Source organism: Lepidothrix coronata, unplaced genomic scaffold (genome assembly GCF_001604755.1).
Source record: "Lepidothrix coronata isolate B3197 unplaced genomic scaffold, Lepidothrix_coronata-1.0 Scaffold194, whole genome shotgun sequence".
NCBI lineage: Eukaryota > Metazoa > Chordata > Aves > Passeriformes > Pipridae > Lepidothrix > Lepidothrix coronata.
The window spans coordinates 1,639,655-1,661,705 of NW_016690374.1; the positions used below are offsets into that span (position 1 = coordinate 1,639,655).

The 22,051-nt window shown below is 37.1% G+C and overlaps 1 protein-coding gene across 1 annotated transcript in view; it reads right to left on the reverse strand.

The window, feature by feature from the left end:
* Nucleotides 1–22,051, reverse strand: part of DDX10 (DEAD-box helicase 10) — a 161,258-nt gene that overhangs the window by 55,049 nt on the left and 84,158 nt on the right. Inside the window, exons 14-15 of the mRNA XM_017831672.1 lie at nucleotides 9,731–9,844; nucleotides 7,351–7,512 (exon numbers count right to left, since the gene is read on the reverse strand). Coding sequence (XP_017687161.1) covers nucleotides 7,351–7,512; nucleotides 9,731–9,844 — 276 coding nt within the window. The remainder of the gene's footprint in view (nucleotides 1–7,350; nucleotides 7,513–9,730; nucleotides 9,845–22,051) is intronic.

Below are 22,051 nucleotides of genomic sequence, written 5' to 3' on the forward strand. Positions count from 1 at the left end.
TTTTATTGTCCTCACATAGCACCACATTAAGCCAACTGTACAATTACCCTGAAATCTGACAAATTCCACCTCAAAGTGCAGGACTATTCAAGTGCTTTACTTAATAAAGAGCATAACACAGCACTGGATTTTTTCCCTCTTCAGATTATTTCCTTTGAAATATGATGCAATCTCTGTTCAGAATTAATCTAATGATTGATTTCAAACTACAAACACTGTTTTGCATTGGAGCATTTATCTTCCAGCATACTGAATGGTTCGTATTATAAAGCATTTATTTTTCTTTTTATTACTTTGGTTTTGGTGTTGTTTTTTTTTAAATCACAAGTAATGATTTTATAAAATAAAGAAAACCCCTGGGGTCTTTTCTGTTTCTTGTACATGGTATATGGTATTCAATGATTTATTAAAACACACTACAAGTACTTTTGGTATGATTTTATAAAACTATAAACCAAAAATGTTTAAATCATAACTACCCTGTCATCGACAGAAATCACTTGCAAAAGCAGGATTGGAAGTGAGGCAGAGCCTAGAGCTCCAGTTGGAATGGGGCTGCCAGGAAGGCTTAAGTCACAGGCTGCTCTCCTCTGAGAGCTTTCCCATCTGGGCCATGGCTCAGCCAACCACGGGGTTGCTCAGTCAAGGCATAGGGTGAGGATTGTGGCAGAAGCCAGAGGTCAGACAGAGATAAAGGCTACAGCATTACACCAGGAACTAAACCCCAAGGAGTGCAGTGTGGCACAAGATACATAAAGGAAAAATAATCCACTATAAATATCAGCTGATATCTTTACTGATTTGGTCACAGTGTTCTTCTCCTGCTAGTTAAAATTACTAGCATTACGGCTTTTAAAAGTAAAGTTTGACTATAACCTTTGGCCAACTGCAGGTTGCAAAGGAAGTCTTCCTTGATAAGTAAACTTATGCCTCTTTTTTCAAATTCCTACATCAAATGCACCTTTCCTTGAAATGACTGAATTCATACAGCTCTTATGTCATCATGAGGTAACCAGAGTTCTCCAAGTACCCTCTTCAAGAATGCCCAATATCTTGTATACCTGTATAGTACCTCTTCTTTTCTTTAATGTCCCCGGATATTCATGCTTTTTAAATATCAGCTCTAAACTTTGTACTGAGGCTGTTATGTCATCCCTAGTATTGTAACTTCATCATTCTTTCCTGGAGGATCTTTTCCAGATTCTAAAGAACTGTATGTGAACTAATATATAATAAAGTTATAATCTCTCTCCTACTCTACCCCCTATATACTGATGTAAAAATAATCAGAAAATGCTTCTTTTGAACTCCGTGTTTAATTCTGCGAGGGTGGTAGGGATACTTTGAATGTAAAAATGTGGTTTGTAATGATATCCTGTTAAGAGCGAGATAAAAACAAGAAGGAAAAAAAGTAATAAAATGAATACAAAATCCCCAATCCTAATGAACAGTAAGGGAGAAAGAAAGTAACAAGAGATGTGAAGTCATAAGTCACTGACAGATGAACAATAAAGGAACCACATAAGCACAACCTTGAGAAGCTCCACGCAGAACTTTGTAATTGATAAGAAAAAGAGAAATCAGGTTATCTGTGTTTATCAGCCTCATGGAAAAATGCAAACGTAAAATGGAATATTTGAAAGGCACTAGGAGACCATGCAGAAAGAGCAGCACATGGAAAAACCCAAGGTCAAGGTCAGCGACTGCATGAGGGCCCTGTGATGTGAGCATGAAATTAGACATATTTAGGGCCCACTCCACTATTTAAGGAATTAGTGAGTGCGGTTATCAAAGGAGTGAGGATCTTGATAGTTTTGCCAGTAAACATGAGCCCTGATCAGCCAACAAGAAGAACTAAGCTTGTGCTGCCTGCACTGTTCATGTTTATGTGAGTGGTGCCTGTGTTTCTCTTTTCTGCCTCTCTTGACTCTGTGGGTACCCACGTGTATATTGTGAGTCCCATCCATGCAATACACACACAGCCTTGCCAGACTCAGTCTTGCAACCTGGAACAGCAGCACGCTTCATTAAACAGGCCTGTGGAAGAAATCTCCTGAGCTGAAAGTGAAGGGATTTGGTTTCCCTTACCAGTCTGCAATCTTCCATTTTCAAGAATGAATTTTAATCAGAAAGTTATTGAATAAATTCAATGGGGTAAGCACACTCTTCCTGAAACTGAAAATTACTTATTTTATAATAGTCTTTACATAAAGTCTGGTATCAAGAATTTCCTCTTTTGGCCTTGGAAACAGTTAAGTAATAATATTTGGGAGAGCAAAACACAAAGGGTGAAGCCTCACAGTGTATCCTCCTCATTAAAACCATCCACTCTGCCGCTAACAAATGCAGTCAGGGCACAGGAGACAACCCAAACAGAAGTATTCTGTTTCAACAGAGTTTCTAAAATAGTTCTTTATTTTCTACTGAATTAAGAACAGCACAAGCAAAACTACGAGAGCACATAATTGCAAACTTCAGGCAGTACAAATTAGGACCATTACACAAGGGGCCACAAAATATCTCCAGGTTCCACCCCCCAATATCAATATCACTGCAAGATTCTGCAAGGAGTCTCAAAAATGCAAAGTATATATTACATTTAAAATACAGAGTTCTGGTACAACGTTTACAGTGCAGGATATTCTGAATGGCCCCTCCTGTCATCTAAAGTCTGAGTCATACCTCTATAAACACACTTGTTTAATGTCTCCCAGGAAGGTACAGAACTGCTGCATCTTGCAGTATCAGGCCCATGAAGACAGTCTCAGCTTGTTTGCTACTAATACCACCCAAATAAAATAAAATTTAAACAAAACCACTTCTAGTCATCTTATCATATTGACTATCCAACATTCACAGCATATCTTGTGGGAAAGAGAGGTAAGAAATAAGGCTCCTATTCATTTTTCCTTCAGCACCAATGGGCATGTGTCCGAACTTGAGTTAGTATAGAGAAAGACGTTATTAAGAAGTGAGATGAATCCCTCTCTGCCACTTTTTTCCTCTTAACAACAGTGCATTTTCAGTTGAAAACTCGAAAAATGGAGTGCAAAAACACTTCTCCCTTTATTGCTGTTTATAACATTTTTCACATTTCAAAGGATCTTAAATCTGTACCTCTCACTGGGCTGTCATTAAATAGCCGTTAATGCAGACTTCTTTTCACACCATATTGATCTGTGTCGCTGTCCTTTCCTTGTGCTCAACTACCAAAATGTACTTTGTTTCCAAAAATTCAATAAGCATTAATTACACCACAATTATACCTCAGATTTTTATTTATTTTTATCCATCTGATTTTCAATTTTTCCACATTTGCAGAGGAAGGAGAGGGTAACAAAACGTGAGACTCATGAAGGAAACCTAATTATAGTGTAGATGCTTTGCAAGTTGCCACAAGCCCTAAGGCACTGCAACACACAACTCATCTTATCCAAGCATCTCATGAATGCACCAAAACATTCTTCTGATCATACAGAAAACTGTGATCATTTAAATGACATTCACAAATGGATTTAAAAGCAATGGCCTGTGCATACTTTCTGAATAGTTTTGTTCTTTATCAGAAACCATTTCACAACGAAAGTTCATATTGAGCTTACAGGCCATGTTCACCAAAACAAAAAAGCTATTTTGTGCAAGTTTCAATTTTAAGAAGTCCCTTTTTTCCCCCAGAGACTTCTAATCTTCAAGATTATATGGAAGAAACCATAAGAGAGGGATTCTCAATTGAAAATTACCTGTAAAATTACAAGCTTTATAAAAACACTGCTTTTTCTACATCCAATCACAATCTAAATGACAATCTGAACCCATGTGCAAGACATAAAGAAGCTGGACGAAATAACATCTGCTTTTATAGCTAAGACACCACTTTAAAGCCAAGGCAGAGTCTTCAGGTATTAGCGCACACTTCCAGCCTCAGGGGACTTTTCAATTCCTGATGTACCTAACCATGTACCAGACTTCTAGATTTGGTTTACACAGAACAAAAACACATTTCTCTCTAATGGTCTCCTAATCTATTTATGTAATAACTTTAATAAATTTAGCATGTTTCAAAAATCGATTTAAAGAAAAAAGAAAACAACTGCCAAATATACACACCAGGAAACTACACCAACATCAGCTGCGGTAGGAAGAAAAGGAATAAGATGAAGAAATATTAATTGAGATACATTTGAAACCTGATGGAAGTGAAGGAACAGAAGAAAGTTAAATTGATGAAAATGTTAAACAAAGACCTTGAACAAATCTGAAGAAAAAGCAGAGAGGAAAAATTTAGCCATGGCTTTTTCAAAAAGCTAGGAAGAAGAGTTGTAGGAGAATTCAGCAACCGAGGTGGAAAACCAAGTAACAGAGTTGTCACACCTGCTGTTAGAACATAATGCTGTAGATCTTTGTCCATTTGACATCTGCTTGCAGGAAGAAAATTTAAAGAAAGATGGGAATGAAATAATTAACATTAGTGCAGAAAGGACAAGTCAGACAACAGAGTTTGTGCTATGCCATGACGTGTTTTGGCTCATGGTGTAGCACAGAGGATTTTAAAAGAAGCAGTGACAGTCACAAGTGACGGATTTAAGACTTCATATAACAGGTACTGCTGAATGCCAGTGAGGGGATACATAAGATGTTTGTGACTTCGAAAAGCTCCTCTTTCAGTCACACAAGAAGGGCACTAAGACATCCACACTTACAGAAAATCGGAAGTCATGAAAATAAAGTCTCCTAGTATTTCTGTTGCTCTCATATCCTTAGTTGGTAACACACTTGAATATTTGTCTTCTACGTTTCACCCTCTCCCTCCAAATGAAGGTAAGAAATAATTTACACCACTTGCCTCTCAGGCTTACTTATACAATCAAACTTTTACTAGCAAATTCAGAAAACGATCAGGCATCTGATCAGGTTTCTGCAGTACAGTCATAATACACAGACTGTGGTAGTTCTTCACATCACTGAGATCAAGTCAAAGATTCAAACTCAACTAGTATCTGCTGCTGAGTGTTTCTTACCTCTCGGGAGGGGAAGCCTTATGAGGTGAGAGAATTTTTAAATACCACTGGGAAGTCACTATGGAAGTGGTCACACGACTCCCTTTTGCTCTGAGGCAGTTCAAATTTTCCCCCAGCATTCTTTTGTTAATGAAGGACTGATGACTTGTCCCATTAATAATTCAATAAATTCCAAAAACATACAGTGTTCCAAAAACAAACAGTGGCTGAAATGGCTAAAAAAATTTCTATAACTTCTATATTATGCCACAGAACTTCTCCCTATAGTGTGAATTTTACTAATTACACATTTTCTATTAAGAAAAAAATACAATAGTATCTGTTCCACCTAGTAGCAATGTAGCTTCTTGATGGATCACTGGAAGAAGGGATCTAATCACTGGACCAGTTTAACACGACCCAAAAGAAAGAAGGTAGTACTTGTCTCTGCATGGATGAGACAGTATTATTTTCCCAATAATTACTATTACAGCTATTTCCTAAGCAGCAACAGCTGACTGTCAAGAATCCCAGACATAATGGACGACTACCATATGAAGTATTCCTCATCTCAAATCGTAAAGCCTCCAATAAGAAATCTGACTGTGCATGCAATAACTGACTGGCAGCCCTAAATAACAGACAACAGTTTCAAAGGACCTCAACCAGAAGTCTTTTTAATTTTAATATTTCCTTCTTTTTTTACATACTACCATTCATTTATTTTATTTAATTTCATAAAGAATAATATTTAGGTATAATGTGAAAAACACTCTTGCAGTAAGGTAGGCTACAAGAAACTTTGATACATAACGTTTTCCATAATTACAGAAAAACCCCGTGACGTTGTGGCCAGTCCTGTTCATTTTGCCTCAGTTTTGAACAGAGGCATTCTCTTTTTATACTATCTCCACAGATGAAATATTTTTTTTGGATGCAAGTAAATATCTGATTAACGTCATTTGTTCTCCTTGGCGTTGTAACAATGAAGGTGTCTTAACAGACCAAGTGATGAAGTATTTTATCATTGAAATCTGATGTCAAACATACGGTGTCACTCAAAGTTTATGAATTTGCTAGTGAATAACAGGTTGATTGCAAAGTCATAGAATCCCTCTCTCCTTCCTTGTTTATTAAGCTGCATTCTTGAAATCTGATAGCATCGCTTTCTGTAAACTTGACTACGATTTCACTTCTAGGACAGAAAACATGATTTCTTTGCACCTACTTTCAAATGCAATACGTTGCTAAAGAAGAGGTGAGATTTTTTTCTGTTTGTCAGAGGAGTGTAATAGGACTACAGGAGTAGACTTTCAAATTAAATGTGTTAAGTATGCTTTGACTTTTGCTGGAATACGTGCCAAAAGGCAACCTGAAGCCTTCACAAAGCCCTTCCAAATTATTTTCTTCAAATACAAACCTTTACAAACACTAGGAGATTTATCACTAACTACTAGTAATCAGTGGAAAAATTCAAACTGGATAAAATCAGCATTTGCAGAGCAGGGCAATAAAACAATGCTTTTCCATGCTTTGAAAATTCGAAGCTTTAAGCATAAATTAGGCCTTTCACTATGTGGCAGAAAATATAGTCCTGGGATCTCACATTTGTCTGTTATCTGGAGAATTCCACAGCCATCTCACAAGGACTAACGGAACGATTCCTGAACTCAAAGACATGCAGCTGTATTCCATATGATAGTTACACAGCAAGGTCAGAAAACTCTGCTTTGGTCCATAACAAGTAATACAGAAGCAATTTTGAAAACTTATGGTCTGCAACTTAAAGGTTTTTAAATGCCAAAGAGAAGTCAGACTGCAAATAATGATGCTTTCAAGTTACACCTAAAATTATATGACATTATTTGAGTAATTCACTAAATAAATTCTGACAGCCCTAATAAAACCAATAAAAAAAAGTCAGCATTTTTGCCTAGCTGAAATGTTATACTGAATGTTGAGCAAGTGGTAGTCTGAAGTGTCTCAGAGACACTTTCACTTTCAGCATTGTTAGACCACATATGCCAAACAATACTTTCTTTTTGTGAAACAAACCCTTTCACTGAACACTGTTTAAAAAAAAAGACACTCCCACTAAACTTTTAACAGATTTTAAAGTTTTTAAATAAAACCCCACTGTAGCCAACAACTAGTACTGAATAAGGCTTTGTGCTATCCAGCTACTTACATCAAAACAGTCTTCCTATGTGCAATGTAGTCCTGAAAAAACCTGATGAATTTAAATGAACTTGTACTACACTTATTTTACAATGCATTTAAGTATTTTTCCACAGTGAGCAATCCACAGCACAGTATTTCCACACTTCAGTAACTGAGGTAGAAATCAACTTACCCTATGTTTTTCCTTTACTTTCTTCCTGTATTCTTCTTTGTCAAATTTGTCTTCTTCACGCAGTATCTCTTTCGCTTTATCTAAGTTAATACCGGTGGCATCGTCTTCCTCACCTGCTTTCGCCAAACTGGATTTTTGCACAGGTGGCCACTGCTGCACTAACTGAATTAGACATGACAACAAGAAAAATAATGGTTAAAATAATTTTTTTCCACATCACACTTTTGACGCCCTAAATATTCCAATACATTATTTTTCTAGACTAAATAAAAAGGCCATTTGCAAAAGAAACAGATTAACAAAACTTCTGGACAACAGAAACTCAGATACCTTATTTAACATCACATTCAGTCCAAAATTAGTATCTGAAAATAGTGTCTCCGCTATATCACGTTACTCTTTAAGGGATTCACTTTAACTTCTTCCCCTAATTTTCTCTCTTTGCTGAATGGAACAAATAATTTCAAATCCTGTTAGTTGTTTTGGGAGAAAAAATGTATTTTCTTTCAAGAAACAATTCTCCAAAATACATCAACAGAAAAGAACAGGATTAAATCTAAACAGTACCTTTCATGTAAACAACCAATATTCCAACATATTAACTGAGACAAAAATGAAGTAAGCCTTTATCACAGTACACAAAAAAAACAAGACTGCAGGTTCATGTTTTGCGGAAAGCAAAGAGAACAGGCAGGTAGGGTTTTTTTAATTTTTGTATGAAAACTATATTGGAAATGTTTGATGATTCATGCTGACGAAATGTTTAATGGATGACACACTGAACACATCCAGCTTCCCTTAAATATCTGACACTCTGAAGTTAAGACAAAGACTACACATTCAGCAAAATACCCCCATCTATCTTGTGACCTAATAGCTTATACCTTGAGCACACATTTTCAAGGGACAGTCTTTGCAAAATCATTCTTGCTTATGGATTGGTAGGGTAATAACTCTTTAAAAGAAACTATGTGGCAGAAAATATAGAATGCCTTTCAGTACAAATGCAAAACCAAACACGTTTAGGACTCCCTAATGCACAGAGGGTGTTATTCACCAGGTACTGACAAACCCAACTTCCACTTCCTTCCACAAAATTGAGTTTGTGCAGTTATATTTTCTAGAAAGATACATTTCTTAAAGCACTTTTATTTTATGGAAGAGAAGTATGTGGAATAGAACAGTAAAATTTCAAAGCACAGCTCAGAAAAAAAAAAAAAGCTAGAACAACATCCATAGATGCCAACCTTTTGTTTCCTTAAATAAGTCACCCCTTTTCTATTGTGCTGATTTTCAAACTATAATCTTTGTGATAATTTTTCTTCCTCCATCCCTCTTCCTTTTTGCTTCGTTGCATAGATACATAAAACATTTGCATATGAATTTTCAGATGAGACAACAGCTTCTGAATATCTAAAAATATCTGAAATTATAATTTCCAGTCAATGGGACAACCTCTAAAACCTTTTAAATTCTATCTAATGTCAGTAATTATCTATATGGCTACACTCCCTTCACCTGCAATATAAAATGCTTTATTTTATTTAGTCACAAAAGCAAATTATATACTTGTGAAGATGACCTCTCTTTCAGGTTATGGCTTACTGAAATTATTCTAAAGTAGAATAAAAAAAAAGAGAACTTATTTTTTATCTTAATGCTGGAAACGGAAAAACAACATACACAGCATCTGAAGCTGTGAAATCAAATGTTAGAAAAGTTTATGGAGCATGGACACTTGCTAGTGAGGTTATCGACACAGGAAAACCCTAGAGGGAGTAGCATCCACAATAGTTCCTTTCAGTATAAAATCAATACATTTTTCCAGGGTCTATTAAAAGATCCAATTAAATAACTGGCAAATTTCCAGGCACTGCTACATCAGCACTAGTAGGCCAAATTTGGTACTTCCTTAGCCTTCCTAACAAAACTTTTAATCTAGAAATACTGAATGCGGGAAAAAAATCCAGAGACTTCTTTTAATTCCAGTACATTAAATCAAGACCTGGGGGTGTTTTAGCAAATAGCTACAGGAAAATTGTTTTACATTTCTGTAAGGAAAAAAACAGCTCTCAGTTCCACCTGAAATTGAAGATAATAGGCAGAAAAGAGATACAGTTCTGTACCGTCACTTACAGCTCTCATACAAGTATCTGACACATACAAAGAGGAAAAGAGGTCAGTGCTCAACATTCCTCTTTTTCCCAAAGAAACTGAATTCTAAATGGAAGCTGAAAACTTCTGCAAAATTTAAGCCAATTACAAAAAACATATATTTTTGAAAAGCTTATCTTTTTATACATACAAAGTATATTTTTTACTTTCTAGAAACTACAAATTCAGTTCCCACCAAAATACAGTTATTTTTAATTGATCTTACCTCTCCATCTTCAGTAAAGACTATTTTTGTGTTAACTTTAAACTTCTTCTTCAAAATTTTTTTGGCTTCTTGGGTTTTAGTTGTTTTCTTCTTCACCTTTGATTTTGATGCACTCTGTATAAAAGAAAATGAGATTTCTTACAGGTTTTTCCTAGTCACAGGGTATATGCTTCAAACTTCCTTAAAAGTAATTAGATGTATTAAAATGTAATTCCTAAAACACATCAGTAAGATTAATATCCAGTAAAAATTAGCTTGCAGACCTTTTCATAAAAGTGTTTTAAGCAGGCCATATCATCAGAAACTCATTTACTCTGATAAAAATTCAGCATAACTTAAACCCTGCCAGCACCAGGACACCTGACTCATTCAAATCTCACTAACCTTTTTGGGACAAGGACACTAGATTCACCAGCTTATGCTACTAGCAAGCCTCATCAGACAAGAAATACCTTATAATTGACTTGAAGCCATTTGCTACAACAGATCAGACACCACTTTCATCTCACTCGTCATCAGGTTCTCCCCAGGCAGCACAGTACACCAGCTTCAGTTATTTCTGTGTCAATGAAGGCCACAGGCGGCCACGCAAGAACATTCCTATTTCATAACTTTCATCCCTTACAGACCCATCAGGTTGCAGAACATCAGTGCCAAGAGATGTCTGCCAAATTTAGCATTAAATAACATTTAAAAATCACAAAAGTTATAAGCAGCACAGAAAAAAGTTGGAGTGAAACAAAGTGGTCAACACACCAGAGAAATTAATGAGGAAGTCCACAAAGATGTGGAATCCACATATGGCCAATGCAGGTTTCACCGAGGCAACCATCTGGTCGCAACATCATGGAACTAAGAATGTGGAGATTTCCAACCCCCAGCTCTTCTTCAGAGAACTCTCCTTTCAAGAACAAAGGCCGTATATGTTCAGGACACAACACACACAGAGGATGTTTTAAGCAATAACTGCCATTGCATAAAGTTCTTTATAGCAAAAGGTAGTCCACGTGAATATGTGGAGACTCCCTAGGAGAAGACCCACAACTCGTTCATCGTCCCACAAAGGCTGCAATCTCTCCACTACTCAGGAAAAAGTGCCTGAAAAACAGTCACTAAGCTGTCTAAACTTCTAATAAATAACAGAAAGCAGTCAAAGCAACCAGAGAGAAAAAGGAAAAACTGAACTTGTTCTCACTTTCATTTTTTTATTTTGGCCATTTTAATCACTTTCATGTTCTATACCAAATCTACTATAAAAGAAAGCAAAAAAATTAACTCAGAAAGTCACTGTCACCACGGTCAGCACACTAATGCACTGAAATATGAACTATAAAAGAGAAAAATTACAGTTCTCCTAACAGGAAAAATGGTTTGTGACAGCTACTGCGCTGTGTGATCAAGCAATAACCATATCTATTATAGAAAATAGCAACTGCAGCAGCACTTTTGTCCTCAGTACAATCAAAATTTTTGTTGCACTGTGCAGCTACTACTAGTTAGGTACATCTATAACAGCTCAGAAAGCTGTGCTACTCCTTAATGACTGCTGCGCATCCTACAAACACAAATTGTTTGAGAATCTGCATTAGCTTAAAACCCTCACCTCAAAATATGGAATACTTAGTAGAACAACAGGAATTGTCCAAAGGAAGAATTTAAAGAGAGGTGTACTTCACAATAGTAGTACAATACTATTCACTACCACAGCATGTTCTTCCACCACTTGATTTTGGTTTTTTGGTTTTTTAACAATCTTTAATTTCTGCACTGCCAGTATTATTGGTACCAGCGTAACATCCTAATGTAAGAAAAAAAGACTTTAAGTTTCAAATTAATACATCCATATTTTGCAAAATTATATTTAACTGTGAATTTCAGCTGTTTATATTTCTTCTTTTAAAGAAGGTTTTCCTAGCTAAGGAGCTCAAATATCCAATGAGCTGTCTTTGCATGCACACACAGGCAACATTTCCAATTGCATCTTGTTTCCCCTCCCACCTCTGAATTTGATGCTGCAAAGTTGCATGGGAAAAAATGGGATAGGACAAAGAAGAGAAACAAGAGGCGGAGAAGAAACAAATGGGAAACTAAACTCCCTCACTATACACCTAAAAAGCAGTGTGAGATCAGTATGTGAATTTGGTAGATTTATAATATGAAGCATTAAAGAAAGGTAAGGAATTAGAATTTTAAAAAACCTACAGAAAAGAGCATGAGTATAAAACATTACACACTCCCTAGATAATTAAACTGTGTTTTTTATTAGGACACTTTCATTGCTTTACTAAACTGAGCATACTTCAAAAACAACTTTCAAGGCTCCTTCAGTTTCAGATACTGTCTCCTGACTGACTGCCACAGATGGGTTCATATATCTAAACATTTTCATCACAGATGTAGGCACGACTTGTCCAGACTACATGGCTTCAGTGTTCAGCGGTAGAAGTGGTGCAGCCTAGAAGGGACCTTCGGTGTATTAGGGCAGTGTTTCCTGACATGGTTTCCCTGTTCCAAGAGGGAGGCTACACTGTCTAGGATAGGAGCTGGGCAGGTCAGACACGGAGTGTACAGGGTCCTGGGGCTACCACAGGGTCTCATAAATGCTGATTTGGTTCTCTCCTGGGGACCTCCCTCACATTTTTCCAGCATCCCTATATAATCCTAACGTCTCTCTCTTCTGTCACCTTTCTCCCTCCATATGTCCTCCATTATCAATGGCACCCCTGTGACCCCGTCACCCAAACACCTAATGTCCTCACCCAAATTTCTAACACCACTGCCTGTCTTTGCTTTGACCCCACATTTGAACAGCTACATTGAAACATTAATTTCCCATCTACCAGGAGTCTGATTCATCCATTTTAAGAAGTGCAACACCACTGGATATAAGAACTCAGGCTTCCCTAATCTTCAGTGCCAATCCCTGGTTCCCTGTGTTTTCAAGCCATTCTGCTTACTAGTTTCCCTTTTTCATCTTTCGTAATAAGAGATACCTGACAATTGACAAGCAGCAGGTTGACATTCTCCACGGCTTTATCTCTTTTCTTCACAATGAGCTCACCACAGCAGCAGGCATCACCAGTTGCTGGAGGCTGCCAAAAGATCCCCTCCATCTGTTTACCTCAAGAATACAATTGTGGCAGGAGCAGTGACTCCTCTCTGCTCAGTAAACAGCTGGAATCTGGGGTCACAGGCTTTGCAGGCCAAAGTACTATGACATAAGCAGCTACAAGTCAATGGAGTATTTCTGCTGAGAGTCAGATCTTCCCCCTAATGCCAGAGCAAGCCACAGGCCTGGGCATTTTAAAGTGAGGCGAGAGGGCACAGCAGCTATCCACATTGAGTGGCTCATTCCAAATCCTGCTCAGCTACTATGTACTACAGTAAATCCATTTCTAAAGATGAATTATTCCATCAAATAAGCCATCGATCCAAATAAAATAGTATGCATGATCTAGGCATAGGTTTTCATGTTGTTGTAAAAATATCAAAGGGATTCTGCATTTGAACTCCAGTTGGTAACACCAGTTCAAGCACCAATTGGTGCACACACACCTCCCTGTCAGTAACCTGCTGCTCACCAGTGCATACATTTTGCCCAGTACAACAGGCCCATCTTTTCTTCTATACAGATGTGGCAACAGTTAAATTGATCAAACAAGATGAGAGCAATAATCAAACTCTTTAAAATGCTATATAACAGTTAAACATTGGAAGTTTAGAGTCACTAAAGTTTATAAAAATTGCATAAAACATAGGCTCAGCTGCAGGGTTCGGGGATTTTCTACTGTTACTAATCAAAAGCCTAAATTTCTTTTTCCTTTTGTACGTGCCAGATGGCTTGCTGGATTATTTAATGAGTAACAATAAAAACTAGCTCTCAGAAGCAAAGAAAATTCAAACATTTTGATATAGAATCGGTAAGAATACAGCTAATATGCAAGTTCTTTTCTATTTTTCTCAAGAAGAGGCAGGCTTTTGTTTTCTGGCTTAAAACAGCTGATATTCTTAAGCTGAATCAATGACAAAGGTTTTCTAAATGAAGATACTGACAAGTTTAAGACATAAGATTTACCATTTTTCAATTATAATATTTTTCTGAAAAGACAGCACTAGAAACATGAATGTCAGTAAATTCTGCTATTCTAATATGGAATAATTTTCTTATTAATACAATTTTAAAGTCAATAGATAGACTTGAATATGTAATCCTCGGTAACTCAGGATCAAAGCATTTACAGTCTTTTACCACAACTAAGACAAAACACATTTGATTTGACCTTTGGAGGTTACAAATCATCAGTGTAAAGTTACTTTGTTTCTGACTATACTTTGCTTTTTAATTTCAACTCAACACACCCTTGAAAGCAAGCACAGTATATTCACTACAAAAGTTGCCTGAAGACAGCACTACATTATTGTGGCAGGGTAAAATATCAGTAGAAAAAAAGTTAGAATCAATTTTCCAGTCCTGTTAGCTAAAACAAGCATTACTGCATTTCTAGCAGTTTTTTGGGTTTGTTTTGTCCCTCCTGCTTATATCCTGCAATTCCTAGGAAGAATGGTGCCATACCTGGATGTATTTTCCAGTCTCTCCCAACGTTATTACATTACTTTACCAAGAATTCAACAGCAACCGCCTCTGAGAAACAAAAATCGATGTGGGACTCAATTTCACAAACTTGTTTTGTATTTCCTCAAGAAATTGCCCACAACAGAAGCAGGTATTATCACATTTGCACCACCACCAAGCACAATGATCCCCTGTCAAGCTACAGAGTTCAGACTCAGATGTCATTCCCCACAGAAGACATAGGCTCGCAGATTGAAGCTACCAAACCTTAGACAAGGAGAAGAGCTGTCTTCCTCTTCATGCCACAGAAAGCATAAAGACAGAGATGGTTTTCATCTGGTAGGCACCTTTCAGAAAAAAGGTCGTAGGAACTTTCAGAATACTAAGTATCTTCCAACCATTAATCTTAAGCAGCCTACCCATAAAGCATTACCTCTCAACCCCATAGACTTCCCAAACTCAGACTACAACACTTTGATTACCTACCACGGAGATTTATTTAGAGGAGAGAGAAGTGTTCACTCTTCCTCACAAATATCTAACCAGAGAAGAAGCAGTGAGTTACAAACTTCATCCCTTACACATAATGATTAAAGACAAGGCTGAAAGCATCAGGAGAGGCAAAACAGCCAGACTTTGAAGTCCTGTCCATATTACTTCAAGCACCTACACAACTCTAAACACCAACAAGCTTCCTCTTGATAATACAATTTGACTCCAGTAGCCATCTGTATTCCTCCCGAGTATAAAAGGAGAGGTAAAAATCCTAGGATGAGGCATGACCACAAAGAGATGCATGGATGCTGCTTTTCTTTATGATCTGTGATAACTAGGTGGTCTCTATTTTAACTTCCAGTCTGCTTCTCTGCAATGGCAGTTATTTCTGTCCTTCCTCATTTCTGCTGACTGCTCGTGAGTCATGGGCTGCTTTGCATTGTCGTGAACATCAGAACAAGCCAAAGCCACGGAGCAGCAGCAGGGCAAAGCTGCTTTCACTAAAGAACTCTCCTGAGCTTTCAGAGGAAAACAAGATTCTTTTCTTAGCATGTGGGGTTGTTTTACTTTTCACATAGTACAAGTGGGGCTAATTTTACTTCGGTGAAGTATTCTAAGTTTTTACTTTTCAATTAAATGTTAAGAATTAGGAAGCTTAAATTCATAGACGCTATCCTTTCAACTTGCATAGCATCTGTATACCTCACTGAGGACAGCTTTTACCATGATAGTTGTGATGATACAGAAATAGGGAGGTTGGTACTCAAAAGACAAAATCAACACTCCCTATATGTTGTTCTGTTTGTTTCTCTATGAACTTTTAAAGCACATTAGTCAATTATCAAGATAACACGATCTTCAATTTTTCAAGCGGTGGCTTAAACTAAAAGGGTGTATTGATGGGGGGATGTTCTTGTTGTTTTGGTGTGTTTTTTTCTTCAGGGTGTGGGTGTTTGTGTTATCTTGATTTTTTTCAGCTAGTAACGTGCAAGATTTCAAGCAAGATACTGAAAATCCATGAAGTTGAAATTATTGGTTGGTAATTCTTTACATAATATTACAGTTTGAACAGGGAAATTCTAGACAGCTAAATTACTTACTACATCTATTATTTCCTTTCTAAACCTATGGAAATAACGTTGATTTTAAAGGAGACCATTTTCTAGGGTAGAATAACCCAGAGAGAGAACTGAATACAGCTTCACAACAGTAACAGTTGTGAAGAGAAGGAAAAAGAAGAGCATAGATACGAATCCTTTCAAAATCACAGCAACAGGAAAAAAAAGTAAATAATAAAACCTTCTAATAACCACTATTCAATATTGCTGATCATATGTTGTGATTTAACCCCAGCCAGCAACCCCAGCTGCTCGCGCACTCCCTCCATGTCAGGATGGGGGAGAAAAATCAAGAAGCATAAAAGTGAGAAAACTTGTGGATTGAGATAAAGACAGTGGAATAGCTAAAGCAAAAGCCCCACATGCAAGAAAAGCAAACCAAGGAATTCATTCACCACCTCCCGTGGGAAGGCAGCCTTCTCCAGGAAAGTCAGACTCCACCATGTGTAACAATGACATGGGGAGTCAAACACCATCACTTTGAACATCTCAACCTCTTCCTTTTCCTTCCCCCATCTTTATATGCTGAGCATGACGCTTTATGGTCTGGAATGTCCCCTGGGTCAGTTAGGGTCAGCTGTCCTGGCTGTGTCCCCTCCCAGCTCCTTGTGCACCCCCAGTCTCCTTGCTGGTGGAGTGAGGTGAGAGGCAGAAAAGGCCTTGGCTCTGTGTAAGCCCTGCTCAGCAGGGACTCCCTGTGTTATCAACAGTTTCCAGCACAAATCCAAAATATAGCCCCATACTCAGTACTATGAAGAACATTAAATCCACCCCAGCCAAAATCAGCATTCCATGTTTTGGACAAAGATCACAAGACCAGCAACTCATCACACTATCATTCCAGTTTAAATTGCCTTTAAGATCAAAGAAAGAGCCATGGATACAAGAAACTATAGCCAAGATAGACTTGCACTATGGCAACCACATCCTTAGATGATGGTTTTGATTACTATTAGAACAGAAGATTACATCTGAATCTGAGTTTCATTAGTGTTTTGTGCTTGGGTGCAAGAGTTTGGTTAGAGGAGATGTCTTAAACATTACACTATTATTTTCCATAAAATAGATTAAATTAAGCCATGAAAGTTGAAAAGAACTAAATTTAAGATTAAAATTTCAGTATTTAACACAAAATGCAGAAGGTAGGATTACAAAAACTTGCCAAATTGCTAAAACAGCAGGAATTTTCTGCAATATATTTACATTATGAGCTTGTATTTTAAAACATGTATTTATTCAGGAGATCATTTTTACTTGTATATAGAGTATGATAGCAGATTAAAAAAAGGAGAGAGTCACCAGTAGATGCGTCCCTGTTCAGTATTTATCTCTAACCACAGACAAGACCCAAGCTTACATACAGAAACCTTCATTAAACAGTTCTTCAGTGATGTTACTCCCATTTCTAACTGATGCCACACAGCAGTACTTTTCTAGAATGCATCTAAAACACTGAAAACAACTAAAATGATTTTCTACTGAATTATTATGCTTTTTCTATGAATGAATGCATGTTCCATGTGATACCTGACTGTTCGTTTCAGTAGCTGATACCAAGACTTAAAAACAGAAGTTTTGGCAAAGGGTAAAAGGAGATAGATGAAGTTTCTCTAGCAAGTCAGTAAAAAAACAAACAAACAAAAAAAAGGCAAATATTAAGAAAAATATGTTGATATAGCAACATTTACTGTAAATTACTGAACTTATTCTGTCAATTACAACTTAAAAACCATAACCGTTTAAACAATGGTACAGACATCAGCATTTTCAACACAAACTATCTTTGCATTGGACGTTGGGGATTCCATCAGTAGCTCTGCACTTCCAACTATGAATTTAGGTGAGAGAAAGGATTTCTTTCATTCCACACACCCCCATATCTCCCCACTCATTTTAAGATGTTTATTTCTGCTTTAACTATTTCCTCTTGTTTCTTTACAGGCACTTTAGAAATGCTCGGGTACCATTCCTACTCCTGAAATACTATTCTTGTATCCTCACAACAGCATTTAATAGCTACAAATTTAAACCCAATCCTGAAAATATTTTTTTAAATGTGTTTTTATTCATACATCCATGAGAAAACTTTCATGCTTTCATTTTCTTTACTGAGTAATAGAATGTTAATGTTTTATCCTAATATAAAATCCCAGAACACGAGAAGGAACCATGAATGACAGCACTGCACAATCAATTTTTCATGCTATTTACTTCCCTATCTTTCCCTCTCCCTCTGCTTTCCTTTTTTTTTTTTAAATTTTTATATTATATATTTCCTACTCCTCCACAGAATAGGAAGATTTTAAATAATGCTTTGGTGAAGGGCTGAGCTCCCCCAGCCCACAAAACAAACATTCAGAGACTATAAATTACCTAATTGTACAGACAACTCTATTTGTATACACCAACAAACGGTTTTTGTAATTCATCTGCAAAACCACTGCAGCTCATTTTCCAAATCTTTAGGTATAAGAAATAAGACCAACAAACAAACAAACAAGACTAAACAAACCACACCAAAAAACCCAAAACCTACATTTATTATTATAAGATCTAATATGAAGAAACCAACTATGACTTCTCATGCAGTTTATTTAAATGAAAGGTGTAGTAGAGAATAGTGAAATATTCGTATATTTCTAGGATAAAAGCAAAATTAAGTTATAATCGAGTATGCCTGACTAAATGAAAATAAAAACATTCCAGAATACTGTAATTCAAAACCAAACAGATTAACATAGCTTTTGCTTATTCTTGGGGCCAGGGTTGGTAGAAAAACATTTTCCAAAAGAAACACAAGCCAATATATCCTAAAAACTCAGACTGCCTCAGACTGTAAATGTAAAAGTAGAAAATGATAATTAATAGCACTAGTAACTGCAGAGCCAGATCAAGAAATGAGATGCTTTCATTCTACTCCTGCCTGCCATTACAAGGTATGTACCATTACAACACAATCTTCCTTTGATAAAATCCAACAGAAATGCACAGTAACCAACAAATTCCCCAGCATTTCTACAGCCAAGAGAATTAGATGAACTGCTTGTTGTTATCCTAAATTGAGGATTATATCTTAGTAAACGAACAAGTGTTCTTCATACAACATCAATTAACAACCAAACACCATGATTTTGTTGACTGCTATTTATCCCCCCTATTCCAGAGCTTCCATTTTTGTGAGAACAAAAAGGCTACTATGAAGATGCTATTTCCAGCAAAACTTGGCAAATTAGAAGATCATGAACACGTCTTTGATATTACTTAAAACATAGCCACCTTTTGTTTGTTACTTCCAAAAAAAAACCCCAAAATCAAACCAAACCCAAACCGCGTAACACATCAAAGTGTGGCTGAGGAGCTAGGAAAACTTGCACCTGCTTTGCATCTTTTCTTCTATTATGGATCTCCAACAATGACAAGGTTGAGATCTTTTCTTTATTTTTAACAGGTGAAAGATTCTGCTTATTCATCCCCCACTAATATTTCACATGAAACAAGGCCCACACTCACAATGGGAGTGAGGGGAGACAGGTAGGAAGTGGAGGGGACAGAAGGGCTGCCCTTCCCTTAAAGATGAAAGGAACCCTTAAGTCCTTCAGGTGTGCTGAGAACATGCTGTCTTCTGGACCTCATAATTTTTCAGTTTCCGGAACCACCAGAATTGCTCCTCTGCTCACAGGCTGCACTTAATATCTTACTGTGAGACAGTAAAACTGAAATATTCAGAGAAACGTTAATCACTGGATTATACAGTCAATGCTGAGCTGACATTTAATGAACTGATTAACTTGGCCTTTTTTAGTCAAATAAAGATCATTGTGTTTAATGTGACTGTATTTTCTAAGAGTTAGGACACAGTTATTCTAAGGGAAAAAAAAGAATTTTCTGCATAATTATTAAGGCAGTCAAAGCTTAAATGAATGTCATAACATTGTTAAAATTATGGCTTAAAAATACTCTGCAGAAGAATCTTAGATCAAAAGGTGAGATGACAAGACCAAATTTCCATGCTGTTTTTCTTTAAGGTTGAATATATTTTACCATGTGTGAGCAGTGTGACCTTCCCTTTCTCCTTCAAAAGTCAGAGGCCAGGCCCCAGAAACACAACAGCAGCCAAGGCTGAAGCATCTCAAAACATTTTGTTCTCTATATTCTCCTGATCTGCCATCAGAAAGTAACAAAACCATTACTTCGCAATGAGAAATATATCTCAACTCTCTCTCCCCCTCCTTTTGCACAAGCTAAAATCACAACCTATGCCCATTTAATTACCACCCCACATCAATATTCTCCACAGGCTGTGACCAGAAATAGCAAAAACTGCAGATGATTTTTGTTCATTTGAGCAGTGTATGTTTTTCAGCAGTAGATTAGTGTGATAGCCGTCACTGTCTTTAAGAGAGTTTTATCTCTTCTTCAGGTTAACACAGATGGCACATTCTTCACTCTTCCCCCTTCAGAGGCCTCTGAAAGTGAAGCTCCTCTCCATGCACAGGAGCCAACACAAGTGAAGCTATTCATCTGCCTCTGCCTGGGCACAGCACTACTTCAGAGAGAAATAGGAGGTAACACTAGTTGGCAGTCTGAGAGGCTTTATCTTCGAGATGAGGCTCGCTTGAATTTAGCTCCCATACTAAACTAGCTCCCACCTGCACCAGGGTCTTCTCCACCATCCCACACACCCAAAAAACAGGAGGCCCACCTGGGGTAAAGGCAGCAGCACCATATATGTGAGTAAAACACACCCCAGAACAGGAGGAAGAAAGGGGAGGTCAACTGAGGGAGTTGCTCGTGGCTGGCAAGAGACCCAAGAACACCACAGCCAGTTTCTCCCAAGCAAATGTCCATCAAGGATAATCTGGAAAGACAGTTCTTCACAACTAAAGGCTGATGCAGAAGCCACAATAATATTAACCACAAAAAATATTTCATGCCTATTTTTCTTCTTCTTTAAAAAAAGTTGAGTACTTTGATTGCTTTCTCCATGTATTCAATAGAGACTAAAAGCTGCTGCTTTGAGGATTTAAAACTGGCAGAAAGCTTGCACTAAGACTAGACAGGTAAAGGCAACTCAGCTTCCAGATGGAATGACACCTTGCTCAGCTGCAGCAACTTCACACACACTACTTCAAGCAAACTGGTATAGAGAAGAATCAAGAGTTTAAAAAGTAAATTGAAACGGATGAGAGAAAGGAAGAAAAAAATAGGTTTAGGACTATGAATCTGTCATCACTAGTTAAAAAAAGGGGGGGTTTGCTGACAGGTCTCCATTAAAAATAAATCTAGATAGGTAGCTTAAGAAATAAGGGAAACACTCATCTCTTTCAAAAAACAATAGTTTCTGAAGTGGTTTCAGAGAATGTTCAGTTAAGAATAATGTCTCTGAAAGTCAAGATTTCTAGTATGGTGAGAAATATTTCCCATTTAGATTGAGAGTGTTTTCACGTTGTGCCATTGATCACAGCTGGAAGACACCCAAATACCACTTCTCTTACCCAAGAAGTGCACAATTCCAGAATGCCAATGCAGCTGGAGAGAGTTTTAACAGCATAGCAAAAGTTAGGAAAAGCAAGAAAATCAAGGACAAGAGCAGATCGACTGCCAATGTGGAAACTGGTTTTTAAACATGTGCATCCACATCGACACATCTTATTCTAGACTGAACAAAAACCTCTTCTTAAAACTTTTCAGCAGCAAAAAAGATTTTACATAACAAACTCTCCTGAGTAGGAAGACACCCATGTTCTCTGCATTGCTAGTGATCTTTTTCTATTCAAAACAGTAATCCAATATGGAACCAAATAAAGAAATAAAAGTAATTTAGATCCCTCTTCTCCAGAGTAAGTATTTTGTCAGGTTCTGTAACTGTGATAATGCAATAGGATATGGTTGTTGCAAACAGACTTGTTTGTAAAAACAGGCAAATTTACCTTCTGCACAAGCCACACAATTTAAGATCAAAAAGTGTATTACTTTGAGGTCGTGCTTACAGCATTCATGCATAGATTTATTTCCAAGATGATGAAAGTTCATATATAATTGGAAGAAAACTCATTGAAGTAATTTTTCCTACTGGATCTACAGAAACTGAGGTTATCCCACTGTATTGCTGCACAGGTATTGCTTTGATTTTTC